The sequence below is a fragment of the Pongo abelii genome, chromosome 4 (genome assembly GCF_028885655.2).
Source record: "Pongo abelii isolate AG06213 chromosome 4, NHGRI_mPonAbe1-v2.0_pri, whole genome shotgun sequence".
Lineage (NCBI taxonomy): Eukaryota > Metazoa > Chordata > Mammalia > Primates > Hominidae > Pongo > Pongo abelii.
Window position 1 is genome coordinate 27394841 of NC_071989.2, and position 19313 is coordinate 27414153.

Consider the following 19313-nt stretch of genomic DNA (forward strand, 5'->3'; position numbering starts at 1 on the left):
GTGAAATATGAAATTTAAGAATTAAGGATCAGGATTCAAGGCTGCTGTATTGGTTAACAATTGAAAGGAGAAAGATCCAGGAATGGAGGAAGCCACAGAGGAGGTAGCCCTAAAACTGGCATATGCATGCATGACACCTAAACTGAACATGTATACAGTAAGACACATGTAAGAACTCAGGGACATTTGAAGCACTTCAGATACTGAGAAGAAGAGTCTAAAATTCAAGTTCCTTTTAGGTAGAAGTGCTTGGTAAACACTTTGGGGTTTCCAGTGAAACATTAGTAGAGTAATGACTTAAGAGTAAGGAAGATGTACTAAGAAGGGTTACACTACATGACTCAGGGAATAAACAAAATAATAGTCTGCCTAGAAATTTCTAAAACCAAACCTACATAGGATCAAAGTAGCATCCAGTGCAATTTTACTGCCTGCTGGGACGAAACTCAACACTCTTTAAAGCAAGATAATAGAATTTCTGTAATGTGTTAATCACAATATCTAGTATATAATCTAAGCTTTCCAGAGATTAAAAAAGCAGAAACATTCTAACACATAATAAAAAAAGATAGTAAATAGAAATAGACTTAAAGAAGACCCTGATATTGAATTTAATGGGACAAAGACATAAATGACTGACATCAATATATTGAAGAATTTATAGAGCAAACTAAAATAATGGGAAGTACATGAGAAATGCCATAAAATATGTAAAAACTCTAACAGATAATAAAGGAAACCCAGAACTGAAATTATAATAACTGAATTTAAAATGTATAATGGTAGATTAGACACAGAAACATAAGAAACAATAAATCTGAAAATAAATTTTCCAAATTTAAGCACAGAGACAATCTTATATTAACCAAAAATAGTTTCCAACTATGGGACGATATGAAATGCCATAAAATACTTGTATTTGAAGTTTCTAAAAGGAAGAGATAGTGTCCACAAAAATAACTTATTTTTTAAATTCTCATTTAATTTTAAAATCTCATGAAAATAACTCACTGATCTAAGGAGGCCAGTGAATTCCAAACGGGATTAAAAAAAAAAAAACATAGATAGGTATCAAATTAAGAATACTGAAAGCAAAGATATAAATAGAACTTTAAAAGCAGCCAGAAAAATATACATATTACATATAGGGCAACAACAATAAGAATAACGGCTAACTTTTGATTAAAAGTAATATAATTCACAATACAATGTAACAACAATTTTAAGTGCTAAAAGGAAAGTAAACTGTCAGATTAATCCATGGTTCTATATCCAGTTAAAATATTTTTCAAAAATGAAAATGAAATAAAGATATTTCTAATAACGAAAAGCTAAGAAAACGTGTTTCCAGCAGACCCACACTACAAGTAATGCTAAAAGAATCCTTCAAGTTGAAGGGAAATGATGTCACTCAGAAATTCTGAACTATAGATAAGAATAAAAAGCACTGACTAGACATATTTATATAAATTAATAGAAAAGATTATCTTTATTTCTAAACATTTTAAAATAAGTAATGAATTGTTTAATAATAAGCATTTACAATGCATTGTGCATTTACAATATATGTAAGAAAAATATATGACAAAAATAGAACAAAGTCTTGCAAGATAAATTATACTATTGTAAGATGAGTGTATTATATGCTAAAATATACACTATTAATTCAATTTATACTGTAACAATTTAATAAAGAATCCTGAGATGCCTTAAATACAGACTAAAAACATAAAAACACAAATAAGTATAGCTAAGAATAGCCAATAAAGAGCATGAACATAGGTGTTTAAAAAATGATTAATTGTTCCAAAAGATGATAGAAAAAAAAAAACAGAAACAAAGTTATAAAGAACAACTGGGGGGGAACAGAAAACAAGGAAACGGCAGACTTAAATCCAAATATATCAATAATGGCATTATATGTGAATGTGTTTAAGCCAATTAAATGCCAAATATTGTCAGATTGCATAAAAAGAATAAACCAACTCTGAGCCCTTTATATGACAATAAATCTTTACAGCTGGATTTTTAATAGACTTATACAGAAAGGCTGAGAGCAAGAGAATGATAAAAGATAAACCACACAAGAACATTCACGAGAAAAATTGTGTGGGTAAATTCTTAGGAGGCAAAGTTAACCTCAAGTAAGTAGTATTATCACAGATAAAGGGTGGTATTCATAATGATGAAATATTTAATCAGAAATATAAAAAAGATCATTAGATATGTACCTAATAACTGCATTAAAATAAATGAGAAAAAAATGACAGTGGTAAAGAGAAACATTTTTAAATGGAGCATTTAAAACTCTTACTCCCAGGAAGAATTTAAATATGGAGACACAAAATATGGAATGATAGAGAATTGAACAACACCACTGTTAAATTTTTTCTAAAATTCTTTTCCTAAGAATACTGTACCCAGCAAGCATGTAATAAACATTCAAGTATATAAGAAACATTTACCAAAGTAGTTTTGGAATGTAGTTTTTTCTAGAAAATCTGTAGGAGAATATTATTATAGTTTTTCAAGAGAAACATTTGTTATTGGAAAATATTGAGGAAGTCAGAAGTTTCACAAAATAGTCATGTACAAATATTTTCTCTTTTTGTAGAAAAAAAGGACCTCTTCTTAGATTTGCCTAGTTACTCACTTATTCATTATTATTGAACACTTTTTTATGTTTCTGTTTTTAACATAAATTTCTGATATGATGAGTTAATAATCACCTTCCTTGGAAATTCTGGCTATGAATTAGAATATTTACTGAGTAAATTTTACTAAGTATATACTCAATTGTCTATCTAAAGTGACCCCAATTACCTGAAAAAAATGTTTAAAGAAAGTTAGATATTTTCACAATATTTCCCTGGCATTTTTTCCATAAACACCACCACTGCAGCTATAAGACTCTTAATATCAGTTATTAGGATTTATAATGCAGAAATTATAAAAGATTTGCTTGAGTACAGTTGCAATATTTGTGAATATCTGGTACAAATATCTGGTCATCAGAAAAAGGAAACATGGTAGTTTCTAAACGAACAAACATGCATACATTATTAATTTGGAGATGATTCTAGTGCAAAATTAAGCTAAATAGAGTTTATGTATTAGGAATTCAGTCTATTGAGTCAGAAGAAAAAATGCCTACTTTTTCTGAACTGAGGCTATTAGCAGGTCTTTCTCACAACAATGAGCAATAATAGCATTGCGTTTATAATAGAGAAATTCTTTAAGATAAGGACTAATTAATCTTATTTACTATGATTTCTAGGACTTAAGATAGTGTTCCACATTGTAGGTGCTCAGTTTTTTCAAAATTAATTGAACCATAATATTATACAGGACTAAATTTCACATTAAAATACAGTCCCAACCAGACAAAGAAATATCTAGCATAACTAATGCCCCATGTCGGTACACTGGTTTTTTGTTGGTGGAAGAGAAGTGGTATAAATTTTTGAAATGCCATTGGCTAATATGTATCCAGAACTTTAAAATTATTCATATATTTCAATTTTGAGAATTCTCCCTCCAGTAATCTAGCCTTAAAAATGATAATTTTTATACATAATCATCCCTTGATATCTGTGGCTGATTGGTTCCAGGAATCCCTGCAGATACCAAAATATGCAAATGCTCAAGTCCCTGTATAAAATGGTGTAAAATTTACATTTAACCGATGCATATCATTGTTTACTTTAAATCATTTCTAGATTATTTATAATACTAATAACCTCTAAATGCAATGTAAACAATTTTATACTATATTGTTTAGGGACTAATGACAAGAAAAAGAAGTCTGTACATTTTCACTAAAGGTGCAACAATCCTTTATTTTTCTCTGAATATTTTCAGTCTACTGTTGGTTGAATAAACATATGTGGAATCCACATATATGGAGAGCCAACTGTACTAAAAATATCAGGTACAAAATTTGGGAGGCGGAGGCAGGTGGATCATGTTTTTATACATGTTTGCATGTATAAAACCAGAGAGTCTAAACAAAATATGTTGAAAAATTTTAAATTTTTATGATTTTATATATGACATAATATGACATGGCTAATACTAACATTTTAACAGTATGCCAAAATGTAGCATTGACAGAGAAAAGCAAGATAGAACAGGTATAAAAACAATAGAAAATCAACAGTGTTAAAAATAAAACCAATAAATACGTACAAAAATATTTAGACAACTTACCCTTGTCTTAGTGAAATCATTATAAATATCTTAGATTTTTTAAAATTATTTTTAAATTTTATGTTCCTGGTTTTTAACAGGGAGCATATACTGCTTTTATAATGACATCATCATCATCGTAATTTATGGCCTTGTACATAAAGAGTCTTCCCCTCCCTCTCTCCATACCCTTCTGAATATAATGTCACTTCTGCCACTTGTTGTTTCCCTCCCTCCGTCTTGTCCTTCCCGATGAGGATATAAAGGTGGATTCGATCATCCGCAAGTATTTCCCTCCCTCCCACCCTTCCTCCCTTCCTTCCTTCCTTATTGATGAGTATGTAAAGGTGGATTTGATCATGTGCAAGTTTGGAAGATGAGGAAGAATATGTTGGAATATTAGAAGTAGTTCAAAAACACTGAAATCAGTGGTGGAAGTGTCAAACAAAATTAAACATACAACTTGGTAGCCATATTAAGAACCATTTTCTACCACACTTAATATTTTTCAAATGGCTTCAAAGTTATGAGAACCCTCCAATATAATGGAAATATAGGACAGGAATCGGAAGAACAGCAAAGAGGAAGTTTGACTTTGATGTACCATTTGTCAGAAAAAGGGAATATATTTCTATAAAATTTACTCTGCTTTTTCTATTTTTCATAATGTCAATTTCTCAGGATTCAGATTAATTAAGAATAAAGATTTTTAAATAGTAGCTGAATATTAATTTTGAGTAAACCTATTATGTCAAAAATTTGGGGAAAGAAAATAAATCCAACACAGACTCAAAGCCCAAATGTCACAGAAACTAGGAGACAACACAGAAGACATATCCAAATAATCCAACTTGTGCTATGAATAAGTTTGTTTGTTTTTTTTTTTGAGATGGAGTCTTGCTCCATCGCCCAGGCTCTAGCCTCGGCTCACTGGCTCACTGCAACCTCCGCCTCCTGGGTTCAACTGATTCTCCTGCCTCAGCCTCTCGAGTAGCTAGATTGCAGGCACCCGCCATGACACCTGGCTAATATTTTTTTTTTTTTTTTAGTAGAGATGGGGTTTCACCATCTTGGCAAGGCTGGTCTTAAACTCCTGACCTCGTGATTTACCCGCCTCCGCCTCCCAAAGTGTTAGGATTGCAGGCGTGAGCCACCGCTCCTGGCCTATGAATAAGATTTAAGAGATGATCTCATAGTTTTGGGGGATATTTCTAGCCAGGGAAAATGAAATGGGTTTTATGTAAGATTGTGCACAGAAGTTGTGGTACAACATAGAGTGAACAACAACAACAACAACAATAACAAACAGATATGAGATGGAAAAGTGGGTAAGATACTCTCTGGGAAGGGGTCTGCGGATGTGATGATAAAAACGTCAGGTGTATGGAAGAAGAAATATCATGTTGACTAGAACTCAGGTTACAAAGTTATGGGGAGATAGAACATAGGCTAGAATTTCCAAGAATACTAACGGACACTTTGAATTCAACTTAAGTGAATTTCAGTTAATTTTCTAGAGGTATTTTTGTGCTAGAGATTGGGATTATTCAAGAGATATTGTATAAACTGCTTCTGATCATTACAAAAATAAGTATAAATAAAGTCAAGGAAAAGATAAGTTTAGTGTGCTAAAGCAGTTGTCCAGCAAAGTCATTACACAGTATTGGCAGTGAAAAATAAAACATGGAGCTATATGTTAACAGTGAGTTTTTATAGAATTTAGTGCTAAACTTGCCTCAGTATGCTGTCCTTAAAGCCTAGTCATAATGTTTAATTTTTTTGTGTGTTCTGAGTTATAAAAAATTAATGCATAAAGAGAATTTTGGAATACAATGTATTTACAAATCAAAAGCAGCTGCTCCATGTACTGCACCATAAGTAATGATACTTACAAAACTTCATAAACATATTTTACTTAGATTCTGGAAAACACTGATATACTATAACAACTCATCAAAACTCTTTAAATAAATTTGAGATTTTATTTCTATTTCTAATTTATATTCCATCAGTTACCTTTACATATCAAACTGCCATATCTGAAAAGCTTAAGAAAAAATTACGTATTCAAGTCCATTATTTTATATATACTTCAGCTATATATTAATATTTAGTGTACAAACTAGTATATGTAAACATGAAAGTGTCACTCCACCTTTTGATACACAATCAAATATAAAACAGATTCCTACCAATTTTTCTTTTGTTAACTGTGTTTCCTGTTGTTTTAGGTAACATATAAACCAATTGTAACCATGAAGGCAGAACTCAATCAATGTTAAAATCCCTTTCCACTCTAGAATCTATGATTACACTCATGATTTCAGAATGAGATAACAAAAGTTTCTAAATTAAAATTATAGAGACTTGAGAGGTAACTTTGCAACAAAAATACCTTATTTAATAGTGGCTACCTATAGATAGCTCATTAGCTCCACATTCCTTGCTCTGCACAAAGCAAGTGCTAAATACATATTTTTAAATTAAAATGTAATGGTCAATTAAGTTGATATTCCAAATTATTAAATGAATCCTCACAATTGTGAAAAATAAACACTATTTTATTCCTTGTGAAAAATAAATACTATGTCTGCTGCGTCTGGGTATTGGGTTTCTCTTCATAAAATAAATGTGATATTATTTTATCACATTTAACCAGATATTAAAGTCAAACAGGAAAATTCTATTCAATTCTCAGTACTAATTGGGATACAGTTAATTGATTATTGATCCATGACAAGCAGGGATTATTCTGGACTTTGAACTTATGTATAACAAAATAAAGTGCTATAAATATTCTCTAACAGAATAGTAGGGACATTTGCTATGCTTCTTGTCATTTTAATTTCTCTCTTGAACGGTATTACGATTCTACCTAAATAATTCAGTAACACCTGTCTATTCAAGTTATAGAGAAGCTAGATGACAATTATTATGAATTTGTTTTCTTCTTGGGGAACAATACAACATTTCCCTTATTACATAAAACAATATTAGTAAATCTCTGATAGTTTCAGTCAAGAATGACCAACCAAATTTCAAATTGGATTATTGCGAAAAACAAAAACTTGCCATTTATTCCAACATTTCTGACTTCTCTCCTATATTGCAAATGTCTGAAATGCCATAAAAAATTCTACAGTATTGCCTTATTAAAATTATCTTAATTCATTTTCTTACTCTTCTAATCCATCCTGACAATGAAAGAAAACTGATTATTTCAGTTCTGTGATCCCAACATAACTGATTTGTACAAAGGCTTTTAACAGATTGTTTACATTTCATGCTGTATGTAAAAACAACCCATCCTAGAATTCTGGACCTTGCACAGTGAAGGTCTAACTTTATCCTATTAGACTAACCTCTTTTTTTCTTTTATTGTGCTATATACATGCAATTCTACCTTCTTAGATTTGTCCACATGCCCATATTTATGAAAATATTTCTGGCTCTTCTTGTTCCTAATGGCAGGCCTTTCCAAAATCTTGGAAAAGACCAGAAATTTGGAGTTAAAGAAATCTTAATGACAATGTAAATCAACCCAACAAGAATCTGAGGGTTGGCAAGTTTAAACAACCTCTAAATTATAATAGTTACTGCGTGTCACAATTAAGACTAAATCTTGTAAGTTGCATGTTTGTGTGTATACATGTATACAATTTATTAAATTTTGCTGCACTGTTTTATTTTTCTAAAACTGCTCCCTCTCAATTCAGGATCAAATCCTAGTTTTTAACATTTAAAAATATGTCCTCCCAATTTCATGCAATTTTACAGCACCTGTAAATTAATACAGTGCCTATCATTTTCTGTGATACCCAGCTTCTATAAAACTATAAAGAAACCATGTAAATTTCTTCACATTAGAAGCTACTTAGCCTTTCCCAGTCCTGATCCATTGTGAATATGACAGGCCTTTTCTTTACAGGGGATACTACCAATGGATCCTGGAAGACTAGGTTGAGGTCTACCCAGGGAGACCAGAAACATTGTGGTCAAAAAGACAATCTGTGAGGTGCTCAGGAAGTTAAATCCTTATCAGAACTCATATGTTTGACTAAGTTTAGAGTTAAGGGTCCAGTCAGCCACTATATATGCAAATAAATAGTGATGTCAAAAGTCAGAAAAGCAGGATAAAGAGAGAGTAAATGCCCTTAAAAAGTTAGTAAAAGCTAAGATGTGGTTGAAAGTCAGTCCACTTTTATAATGAACTAGCTATGTGGTAATGGTATATCTTAGATAAGTCCCTATTAAAAAAAAGAAAGAGTTTTATTTTTTCTTTAAAAAGTAGTATAAGTATTTTATTTTGCTGAGGTGTCTATTTCATATACATATTATTTCCCACTGGAAACATAGAAATAGTTGACAGGTGGTTTTGGTTTCATTGTATTTATTTCCCCCAAACATCTGATATTATAATGAGTGTTCCATTTGTGGTTCATAACCCCATTGTCAAGAATAAATTGGCAAAAAATTGCACATCTTAACTTGTCCATGCATAAATCCAAAATGCCATTTTTTCCAACAAAAATGAAAAAAAATGAAAGGTAATTAAAACTATGCATGCATATTTAGTAATTGTTTATGACAGATTATGGAATTAATTAAAAAGGAAGCATGATTGCACACAAAATTTTAAACTATAATGTATATTTAAAATGTGAGAGCAGGGATGGTGGTCAGTTTAGAAATTAATTAATGTACACTCAATTTTTAGAGGAAGTATATTTGTTTTCAGCTTCAAATAAATGCTTGCTGTAGTGCCTTAACTGCCTTAAGATTATGAGCATGTCTTTTATCTGTGGCTATTCTTCTGTATCTGCGAAACTCCAAGGATAAAACTGATTCTGTAAGGTCTTGTGACCTCAATGTGTCCTTTATACACTCCCTTGGAGAATTGTAAGGCAATTTCACATCCTTAGACAAAAAACATTTGCTAGCTGAACTTGAATTTCCTGATGTTAGTTATTCACCATAGTGTGAAAAGTGATGTTAAATGAGGGATGCCCGAGGATGCCATATGACTAACCTGAGAAGAAATAACAGGCAAAAAGAAACCACAAGGGAACTGAATGGGGCAGAATGAGCACGACCTATGGAACCAGAAAAGAGAAATTTCAAAAGAAGAGAAAATAACAGGCTTCTGATAAAGAAGGCTGCTTTTGATTGGCCCACACACAGAAAGAAGAATTAGATCAAAATTTTGGCAATTTCACAGAGCAAATGTATTCCTGTTTTAAAAGCTACAAGCATGACATTTGTGATATTAGGCACTTGTATTCTTTTTTTTTTTTTTTCCATTTTTGGCCTGATCTAATTTATGTGCCTGGTGCTGTCAGTGAGTCAAACAATATGCAAACCATTACAGTCCCTCCAAGTACATCTATGCCATGACTCAAAAAATAAATAAATGTATGATCTGTTGACTGCTAGTATTTAAAATTGTTTGTTTTGTTGTAAAAATTTTAACATACCTCAGCATTGGGTGTAAATTGGGAACAATTATAGTTAACAAATGAATTGTCCTGAGTTTAGAATAGTATGAATGTGATTGGTAAGGAAAAGGATGATAGATACATAGAAAATTATGGATGTTGGAAAGGTCACGCCACTAAAGAAAGAAAATTAGAGAGATAATGAGCTAAAGAAAAAGAAGTCTCTAAACACCAGTGAAAGAGAGGCAATGAACCTGCTTCCTCAAAATTGAACATAAAAAGGGAGCTACATATTCTCTATTATTGTCTGCTTCTGGTTGCTAATTAGCAACTTTGCTCCTGCTAACACAGAAGCATATCTTCTTAAAGATAATGTCTTCTTTCTCCTTTTTTTTAATCTTGTCTTTATCCTTCTGCCTTAAACACTTTTGTCTAGATTACAAGCAGGAAGCAGGAAGCTCACTCTAGCTGATATTAAGAAATAGAAATATCATTGTTGGACATTTGGGTTGGTTCCAAGTCTTTGCTATTGTGAATAATGCCGCAATAAACATACGTGTGCATGTGTCTTTATAGCAGCATGATTTATAGTCCTTTGGGTATATATCCAGTAATGGGATGGCTGGGTCAAATGGAATTTCTAGTTCTAGATCCCTGAGGAATCGCCACACTGACTTCCACAAGGGTTGAACTAGTTTACAGTCCCATCAACAGTGTAAAAGTGTTCCTATTTCTCCACGTCCTCTCCAGCACCTGTTGTTTCCTGACTTTTGAATGATTGTCATTCTAACTGGTGTGAGATGGTATCTCATTGTGGTTTTGATTTGCATTTCTCTGATGGCCAGTGATGGTGAGCATTTTTTCATGTGTTTTTTGGCTGCATAAATGTCTTCTTTTGAGAAGTGTCTGTTCATGTCCTTCGCCCACTTTTTGATGGGGTTGTTTGTTTTTTTCTTGTAAATTTGTTGGAGTTCATTGTAGATTCTGGATATTAGCCCTTTGTCAGATGAGTAGGTTGCGAAAATTTTCTCCCATTTTGTAGGTTGCCTGTTCACTCTGATGGATTAAAAAAATGTGGCACATATACACCATGGAATACTATGCAGCCGTAAAAAAGGATGAGTTCACGTCCTTTGTAGGGACATGGATGAAATTGGAAATCATCATTCTCAGTAAACTATCGCAAGAACAAAAAACCAAACACCACATATTCTCACTCATAGGTGGGAATTGAACAATGAGAACACATGGACACAGGAAGGGGAACATCACACTTCGGGGACTGTTGTGGGGTGGGGGGAGGGGGAGGGATAGCATTGGGAGATATACCTAATGCTAGATGACGAGTTGGTGGGTGCAGCGCACCAGCATGGCACATGTATACACATGTAACTTACCTGCACGTTGTGCACATGTACCATAGAGCCTAAAGTATAATAATAATAATAATAATAATAATAATAATAAAAAAAGAAAAAAAAATAAATAAAATAAAATATTTCGATGGAGAAAAAAAAAGAAATAGAAATATCTAGAAGTACTTTATTTCTCATACAGAGTATACTATTCCTAATTATGAAAAACTATTTATCAATAGATCTCAAGGAGAGTTTTATTTAGATAATACACGTATGATTAAATAATATCTAGATGATTAATAATGAATCACATCCATCCACATATGACTTAGTAGTTTATGCTTATTATTGATATTGATTTACATTTAGAACCCAAAATGGTTCCTTGTTCTTCCCCACTAAAATAGTTTGCAATATCACACCTTCTGAACATAATTAGTTAAATACTTTTTAATAATCACTAGTGATGTGAAAAGTTGCTGTAAAAAAATAAATAGCTGTCACTTTCAGCTTTTAGATTTCTCATACAAAAATTCTTACCTTGCCTACATATTGTGTGTCAGTACCTGTGTACTCTTCCAATAAGAAGAACTGATTCCACATCCAGCCACGCTTGGTGCGACGTAGCATTTTACCATCATCTTTTGTCAGACCCACTATCTTTTTGCTTGATAAATAACTGTTAGGTTTTTCTTGTAATAGGATGGTGTCAACTGTATGGAACATATAGGTCCAGATGAATAATGGTATACAATGGTAAGTCCTCATTATCTGCAACTCCAGCGGATTGTCAAATTCAATGTATTGTTTGTTTTTCCTAAAGAGTAAGGAGACAAAAATGGCCGTATTAGCTTGAGTTTCACTTTCCCATAACGTGTAAACTGAAAAACTTATTCCAGACATTATGTAAATTTTATTATGTACTATACATACATTATATTTCTACATCAGTGAACGGTCATGAAAAACTCATTTATCACATAGATAAGTAGAAAGACATATACAGCTCAAGTAGACTAAACAGGAATTTAGCAGCTAATTTAAAATTACTATAAAACAATCAGATACATATTAATATTTTTGTAATTTAAAACACTAAATATTTTGAAAAATAAGTTCTACAGCATACAAATTATCACAGCAAATGTTCCATAGTCCTTAAGACTAATAAAAGTAGAATATTTATTACCATATACATACGTGTATGAAATTACATATTTTAAAGAGTACTTCTCATAATCCATCATTTTTAGTAAACTGTTTTTCTCCTCTGCCCCCTATCTTCCTTTTTATAATCCTCCTCATCCATCAGGTTGAAATGTTGCCTCAATGCAAATTATATGGTACCAAATATACTTAGGATTGTGTCTTGCAATACTTAGCACCATATCTATCTTTTCCAATCAATAGCTATTTTTTTCCAACAATTAGTCTAGTAGGACACTCAAATTTATTTGAGATTGAGAAGTACATGCTCTAAATAAAAACATTTTACATGGTAATTAAGAACAAATTTATTTCCTAAAATAATAAGAAAAAAATAGCATACAAAGTTGATATTGCAAAATTAGATAACGCATGTTACATACAGGATAATCTGATCCAGAATTTTGAAACAAAGTCTCCCTGTTAATATAATAAGTTGATTATTCTTGTATGAAAATCATTGTTCACTTGGTATTTCAGAATTAGTTTTATTTGTTATCAAATTGGTTTTAATTTGTATGATACTTAATTTAGAAGATGTGAGATGATAATGGCTATGATCTATTAAGCAATGGAAATCAATCTCAAACTAGTAGGCGAAAAAGTCATTGGGTTATACAATCAAATTAAGTGTGGAAAAGAAAATAACAAAAGGAGCAAAGAAGCAGTTGGGCATTTCCTTATCATGAAAACCAGAATTAGGGTCTTCAGTATAATATTCTCTCCCTCTTCTCTGTCTCTCTCTCTCTCTTTCTCTCTCTCTCATTTTCTCTTTCACCCTGACTAAACCTCCTCAACCTGAATAAATTGTGTGGGTGATAATATCTCCTGAATTCAGATATAAAATATTCAATTTCAGAAAGCAACTGATAGTCTTTTCTAATTGGAGTTTTAAAAATCCTGGGAATGGACTCTGATTTACCTGGTTTAAGCCAGAAGCCCAATGTTAGACCAAGCATCTATGAATTCAGTAATGGGAATAACAAGGTATAAAGGTCAAATATAAGGATCTAGCTTGGCTTTGTGCCCTACTATCTGTGATATTTTCAAATACTGACCTATATCACTTGGTCTTCATTAATACCTGACCCACAAGGTATTGTTGTTAATTTTATTTTACACTTTTATCAATACAAAGTAATAGTTGTGTACATTGCAGTGACTTTTTTATTTTGAAGATAGCAAATCTGAGGTGTGATGAATTTAAGTAACATGACAAAAGTCATGCAGGTAATAAGTATTAGAACCAGGTTTCAGACGCACAGACTTGAACACCATTTTTAATATAAGACAATGCATGTAGAAGAGTTATCACAGTGCTAGCACAAAACAACATATTAGCATTATCATCATGATCATCACAGGCATCATCATCATCATTGTCATCATCAAGCATGGTTGCTCCTATTATAGGCATAGAGATATGGGTCCAACTCAGCAGAAAGAAGAATGGTAATTGGCAGGTGGTATTACAGATTCTTGCTATGGTCCAGAGCTACAGGTGCTGTCCAACACATCTATGTACCTTGATTTCCATGCCTATTATTTTAAAAATTGGTCACTCTTAGCTCTTAATGCAAACATATGGTTACAAATATATGCTGCTCTTAATACATACATATGGTTAAGCTCCAGAATTACAGTAATCCAAAATTACACCATTTTTCAATGCTGAAATCTCAGGTCATGGTTATTATCATCAGGACTTTATGTGGCTATTTGTAATCCTGTAAACTATGGAATAATTGATAAATTTGACCACAGCCAATATAAAACTCTGAATTAGATATCAGAAATTTATATTGTTAAATAATGCTTAGAAAAATGTGTAATGGAAGAGTAACACTTAGTGGTCACTGGCCCAGAACATGCCCCATGTTTTGTAGCTGAGTGATGCTGTAGTGGAAAAAGAATAGCCAGATAATCTCAAGGACAGCTGTTATCTTACTGTGATAAAATACAACAAACTCCTTAGTTGACCACACTGGTTACCCTGGTTTCTTCCCACTGGTAGAATTTGTTTTGATCATTGACCCTGCTTATAACCCTTGCCAGAGAACTCAAAGGGTACTCTTTATTTCCTGGGGTCAGTTCTAACTATGATGCCCATTTTGTGTGGAACATAAGCCTTTGAGCGGAACAATCTAGTTTTATTAGATGGGGCAATAGACTTAGGCAGGGGCTAGGATCCCATAGGAGTTTATAAACTACAGTAAGAAATTCTCAATCATTTTCAGTGCGATTGAAAGCAGTTGGAAGATTTTAACATGATATGTTTAGAAAAGATCAATCTGGTGCAGACTAGAAAATAGGTTAGAGGGCAGGAAAGGGATTTGGTTAAGAGAGAGATCAGTTAGCGTCTATTACTCTAGTCCAGTAAGAGATGATAAAGGCATATAGAGAAGTGGTTTGAAGTAGACACTGAAACGCTGCTCAGATTCCCTTTGATCCTTTAATGTGGCCACACACCCACACTACATACACTACAATTTTTCTATGCTTTTGCTTCTAATAGTCTGCCCCTGCAACTGTCTTTGAACAACTTCCTTTAGCTACTGGAACCACTTTGCCCACATGCACAGGATGCCTAATATGTCTGCAAGTTTACAAACATCTGTAATATCCCATTGCCAGTATGTAACAGTTGCCAAAGTATGAAACTCAACATATTATGTACATTCTAGAGCTTTCCTATAGAATCGTAATGAAGCTGGGACTTTGATACATTTGTTTGGCTTCTTTTCCATCCCTGTCCTATTACTCCACTTAATCCTGCAATTCCTTACCTGGAACAAAATTTTTAGCTGATCAATCGCCCAAAAATCCTTGTCTCAGGATTTGTTTCTGGGAAATCAGACCTAATATGTGGATCTAATTCACATATGTAGATGTTCACAAGAGTAGATAATATCATCTTATATATTGGTTATGGAGGGTGAAGAAAAAATAAAAATAAGGTATAACTTCTAGATTATTTATGAACTAGGTGGATGACTGAGTGATTTCTTGAGTGTCATATCAGGAGAAAAGCGGATCTATTGGAAAAACAAAGAATCCATTCTTTTCTTATTCTTGGTCAAAATAAAGAAGTAATTTTTATACTTCTACCACTAACACCATTTGGGCATAATTAAAAATAGGGAGCAAAGTGGTTCTAATGATTTTATACTATGACTTGAATACATACGCACACATATATATTACATATAGATATGGATACATATACAGATGAATATATAAATGCATATGTACAAATGTATATATATATCATCAGGCATTGGATTCTCATAAGCAGCGTGCAACCTAGATCCCTCACATGCCCAGCTCACAATAGGATTTGCATTCCAATGGGAATTGAATGCTGCTGCTAATTTCACAAGAGGCAGAGCTCAGGCGGTAATGCTCTCCTGCCTGCTTCTCACCTCCTGCTGTGCAGCCTGGTCCCTAACAGGCCATGGACCAGTACTGGTCTACAGACTGGGGGTTGGGAGGCCCTGCTCAAGGTGATAATATTAGGAATGGGGCCGTTGGGAGTTGATTATGTCATAGAGGTTGAGCTCTTGTGAATGAGATGGTGCCCTTATAAGAGAGGCATGAGAGGGTTGTCTTGCCTTTTGACCATGTGAAGACACAGCAGAACAATGGCCATCTATGAACCGGGAAACTGGCCTTCACCAGACACCAAATCTGCCATGCTTTGCTTGATGTTAGACTTCCCAGGCTTCAGTACAGTGAGAAATTAATTTCTGCTGTATATAAGCCACCTAGTAAAATAATTGGTTATGGCAGCACAAACTAAGATTAGTACCAGAAGTGGGTTGCTAGTATAACAAATATCTAAAAATGTGGAAGTGGCTTTGGAACTGGGTAATAATAGGTAAAGGCTGAGAGAGTTTTAAGGTGCATGCTGGGAAAGGGTCTGCGTTGCTGTGAACAGATCATTGAGGATGATTCTGGTGAGGTCGTAGAAAGAAAAGAGAACAATAGAGAAATGCTTAATCTTCTTGAAGAATATCTAAATAATGGTTGGGTGTGGTGGCTCAGGCCTGTAATCCTAGCACATTAGAAGGCCGAGGAGGGCAGATCACCTGAGGTCAGGAGTTCGAGACCAGCCTGACCAACATGGAGAAACCCTGTCTCTACTAAAAATACAAAACTAGTCTGGTGTCGTGGTGCATGCCTGTAATCCCAGCTACTTGGAAGGCTGAGGCAGGAGAATCGCTTGAACCCGGGAGGCGGAAGTTGCAGTGAGCCCAGATTGCTCCATTCCACTCTAACCTGGGCAACAAGGGTGAAACTCCATCTCCAAAAAAAAAAAAAAAAAAAAAAGGAACAGAACGTTGATAAAAATATGGCCAGTAAATGCCATTCTAGTGAACTTCCAGATGGAAATGGGGAACACGTTATTGAAAATTTGAGAAAAGGGTATCCTTGTTATAAGGTAGAAAAGAATTTAGCTAAATTGTGTTTATGTTCTAGTGTTTTACAGAATGTAGAATTTGGGAGCAGTGAAATAGAATACATAGCTAAAGAGATTTCTAAGAAAATTGTTGAAGGAGCATATTGGCTTCTCATGAATGCTTATAGTAAAATGTGAGACACAAAAATTACTTAAAATGAAATTGTTTAGCAAGAATGAAGCAAAGTTTAAAGATCTGAAAAATTTTCTGGCTATTCATATTGCAAAAATGAGAAAGTGTTTGAGAGTGAATACTAAAGGTGTAGCTAAATGTCTTTTGATAAAGGGATTAGTAGGGGTGTGAACCATAGACTTAATATGACACCCCAGGAGGAAAGCTGCCAGTTTGAAGTGAAGAAGAAGGATATGGGAAGGAATGAAAGAAGGCTGGTGGATTTCTTGGATTTTATAAGCCAGCTCCATACAGCTATTCAGCTGCAAAAAAAAAAAAAAAAAAAAAAATGAACTATTACTTAAGACAAGAGAAGAATGACTCCAAAGATAATTCAGGTATGTGTTGTTGGTTTCAAAGGAGGGACTATTGCCTCACTTTCAACATGCCGGATGATTTCTTCATAGGGCTTCAGGGTGGGGGTGGTCACCCAGAACCGTGGGGATGGGACTGCCACCCCAGGAGGTTCAGAAAGTGAGACCACCGCCCCAGGGTACTCGGACTGCAGAGCACTAATCCAAAGAGAATTATTCTCAAGGCTTAGGATCTCATGGAGTTTGCCTTGTTGGGTTTTAAACCTGCTTTGGACCTGTCATCCTTTCCTTCTTTCCTATTCCTCCCTTTTAGAATAAGTATGTTTATCTTATCATTGCTTATCCCGTTATTGTTTTTTGAGAGCACATTACTTGCTTGCTATCACAGGTTCATATGTAGAGAAAAATTTTACTCAGGATAAATAATACCTTGTGTCTCATCCATATCTTATTTACATGATATTAGATAAGATTTTGGATTTTATAGAGTTGATGCTGGAATAAGTGTAGACTTTGGATGAAATGAATGTGTTTTACATGTGAAAAGGACATGAATTTGGGAGAACTAGGGTAGAATATTATAGACTAAATATTTGTGGCCCACCAAAATTCATATGCTAAAATCTTAACCCCCAAACTGATAGTATTAGGAGGTGGGGCCTTTAGGAGATACTAGGGTTAGATTAGATCATGAGAGTGGAGTCTCTAATAATGAGATTTGTCCCCTTAGAAGGACATGAAGGTACCTGAGCTTTTTTATCCTGTGTTTTTTGTTTGTTTGTTTGTTTTTTGCTCTTGGCTATGTGAAGATACAGTGAGAAAATGGTTGTCTGTAAACCAGAAAGGGTGCTCTCATCAGACAGCAGACCTGCTGGTGCCTTCATCTTGGATTTCCCAATTTCCAGAATTGTCAGAAATAAAAATTTGTTGTTTAAGCCACATAGTCCATGGTATCTTGATATAGCAGCACGGACTGACTAGAACGAAGTGATATTGCTCCATATGTGCCTCCTTGAAGACCTCCTATGTGCTTTAAGCACTTGCCCAATTCACGGACTTCTTGCCTTGCTCATGCTCTGACCTGCATCTGTCTTATCTCGCTCATCCATAGCCATCTCCTCATTCTTTCAGTTTTTATATTATATTCTGTTTTGGGGGAAGTCTCTGAACAACCTTTTGAAAAATAGCTTACCCCGTTTTAGTCTCTACTGCTTTCTGTTATATCATCCATTCATTTCCTTCACATGATTTACCACAACTTTTATTATCTCTTTCATTTAATGGATTATACGCTTGTTGACTTTTTCCACTAGTTTAAATGTAACACATATAGTGGTTAAATAGTTTGCAAAGTATTGTGTCCTGCATAAAAGTTATTGACATGCAGTCAGCACTTAATACGTATTTGCAAAAATTAATTGGTTAATTCGTTAATGCCTAATATAAATAATTACTAATTTCAGCCTGGGATCATGTATGACATTGACTTAACATTCCAGTGCATAAACAAACTGATAGAGAAATAGGAAGAGTTGAACTGGGAGAAAATAGGCCTCTTGAAAACATTCAGGGTTTTTTCCCCCTAACAAATAGGATAAAATCTGCAGTGATGTAGAGTAATTCTCATAAAAATTTGCATAATATGAGATTCTGTATAAACTTCACAACACGATTGGTGTAAATTACAGAATGTTTGTGTCAACCATATAGTCCTTTGATGGTATATCTTCTTTATTTTTCTCATAATTCTTTATAAATTTATTTCTCATTTAGGGAACATCAGTACAACTCTCTTGGGGCCAATTTAACACCTGCACATTCCTCTGCTTTTGGACAAAAGTGCACACCCAAAAGGATTTTCTGTTGCATTTTTATTTTAAAGATAGCAAGCTTTTTATCCCGTTGGATTTATTAAAAATTCTTCATATTACTTATTCAATAGGGAAAAGCTGATTACTAAGATTTCTATGCCTAATTATTTGTCAGCATTAAATGCTTTGCATTTTAATCACATTTTTGTTGATAAATAAATACTATCAGATGTACCATAAAGTACAATGTTTTAAATGTGGTTCAACTTTGATTTTGTAATCAAAGTTGTTAACTTTAAAAAGTGAAAATTGTTTCATTATTATTCCTTTGCTCTCTTAATTATATTCCAATTATATTTGAGAAAAATGT

The 19313-nt window shown here is 33.5% G+C and overlaps 1 protein-coding gene across 1 annotated transcript in view; it reads right to left on the bottom strand.

Annotated features, from left to right (window-relative positions):
- Window positions 1–19313, bottom strand: part of CDH9 (cadherin 9) — a 162844-nt gene that overhangs the window by 100257 nt on the left and 43274 nt on the right. The window contains exon 2 of the mRNA XM_024247337.3: window positions 11522–11798. Within this exon, the coding sequence (XP_024103105.2) occupies window positions 11522–11749 (228 nt within the window). The 5' untranslated portion in view covers window positions 11750–11798. The remainder of the gene's footprint in view (window positions 1–11521; window positions 11799–19313) is intronic.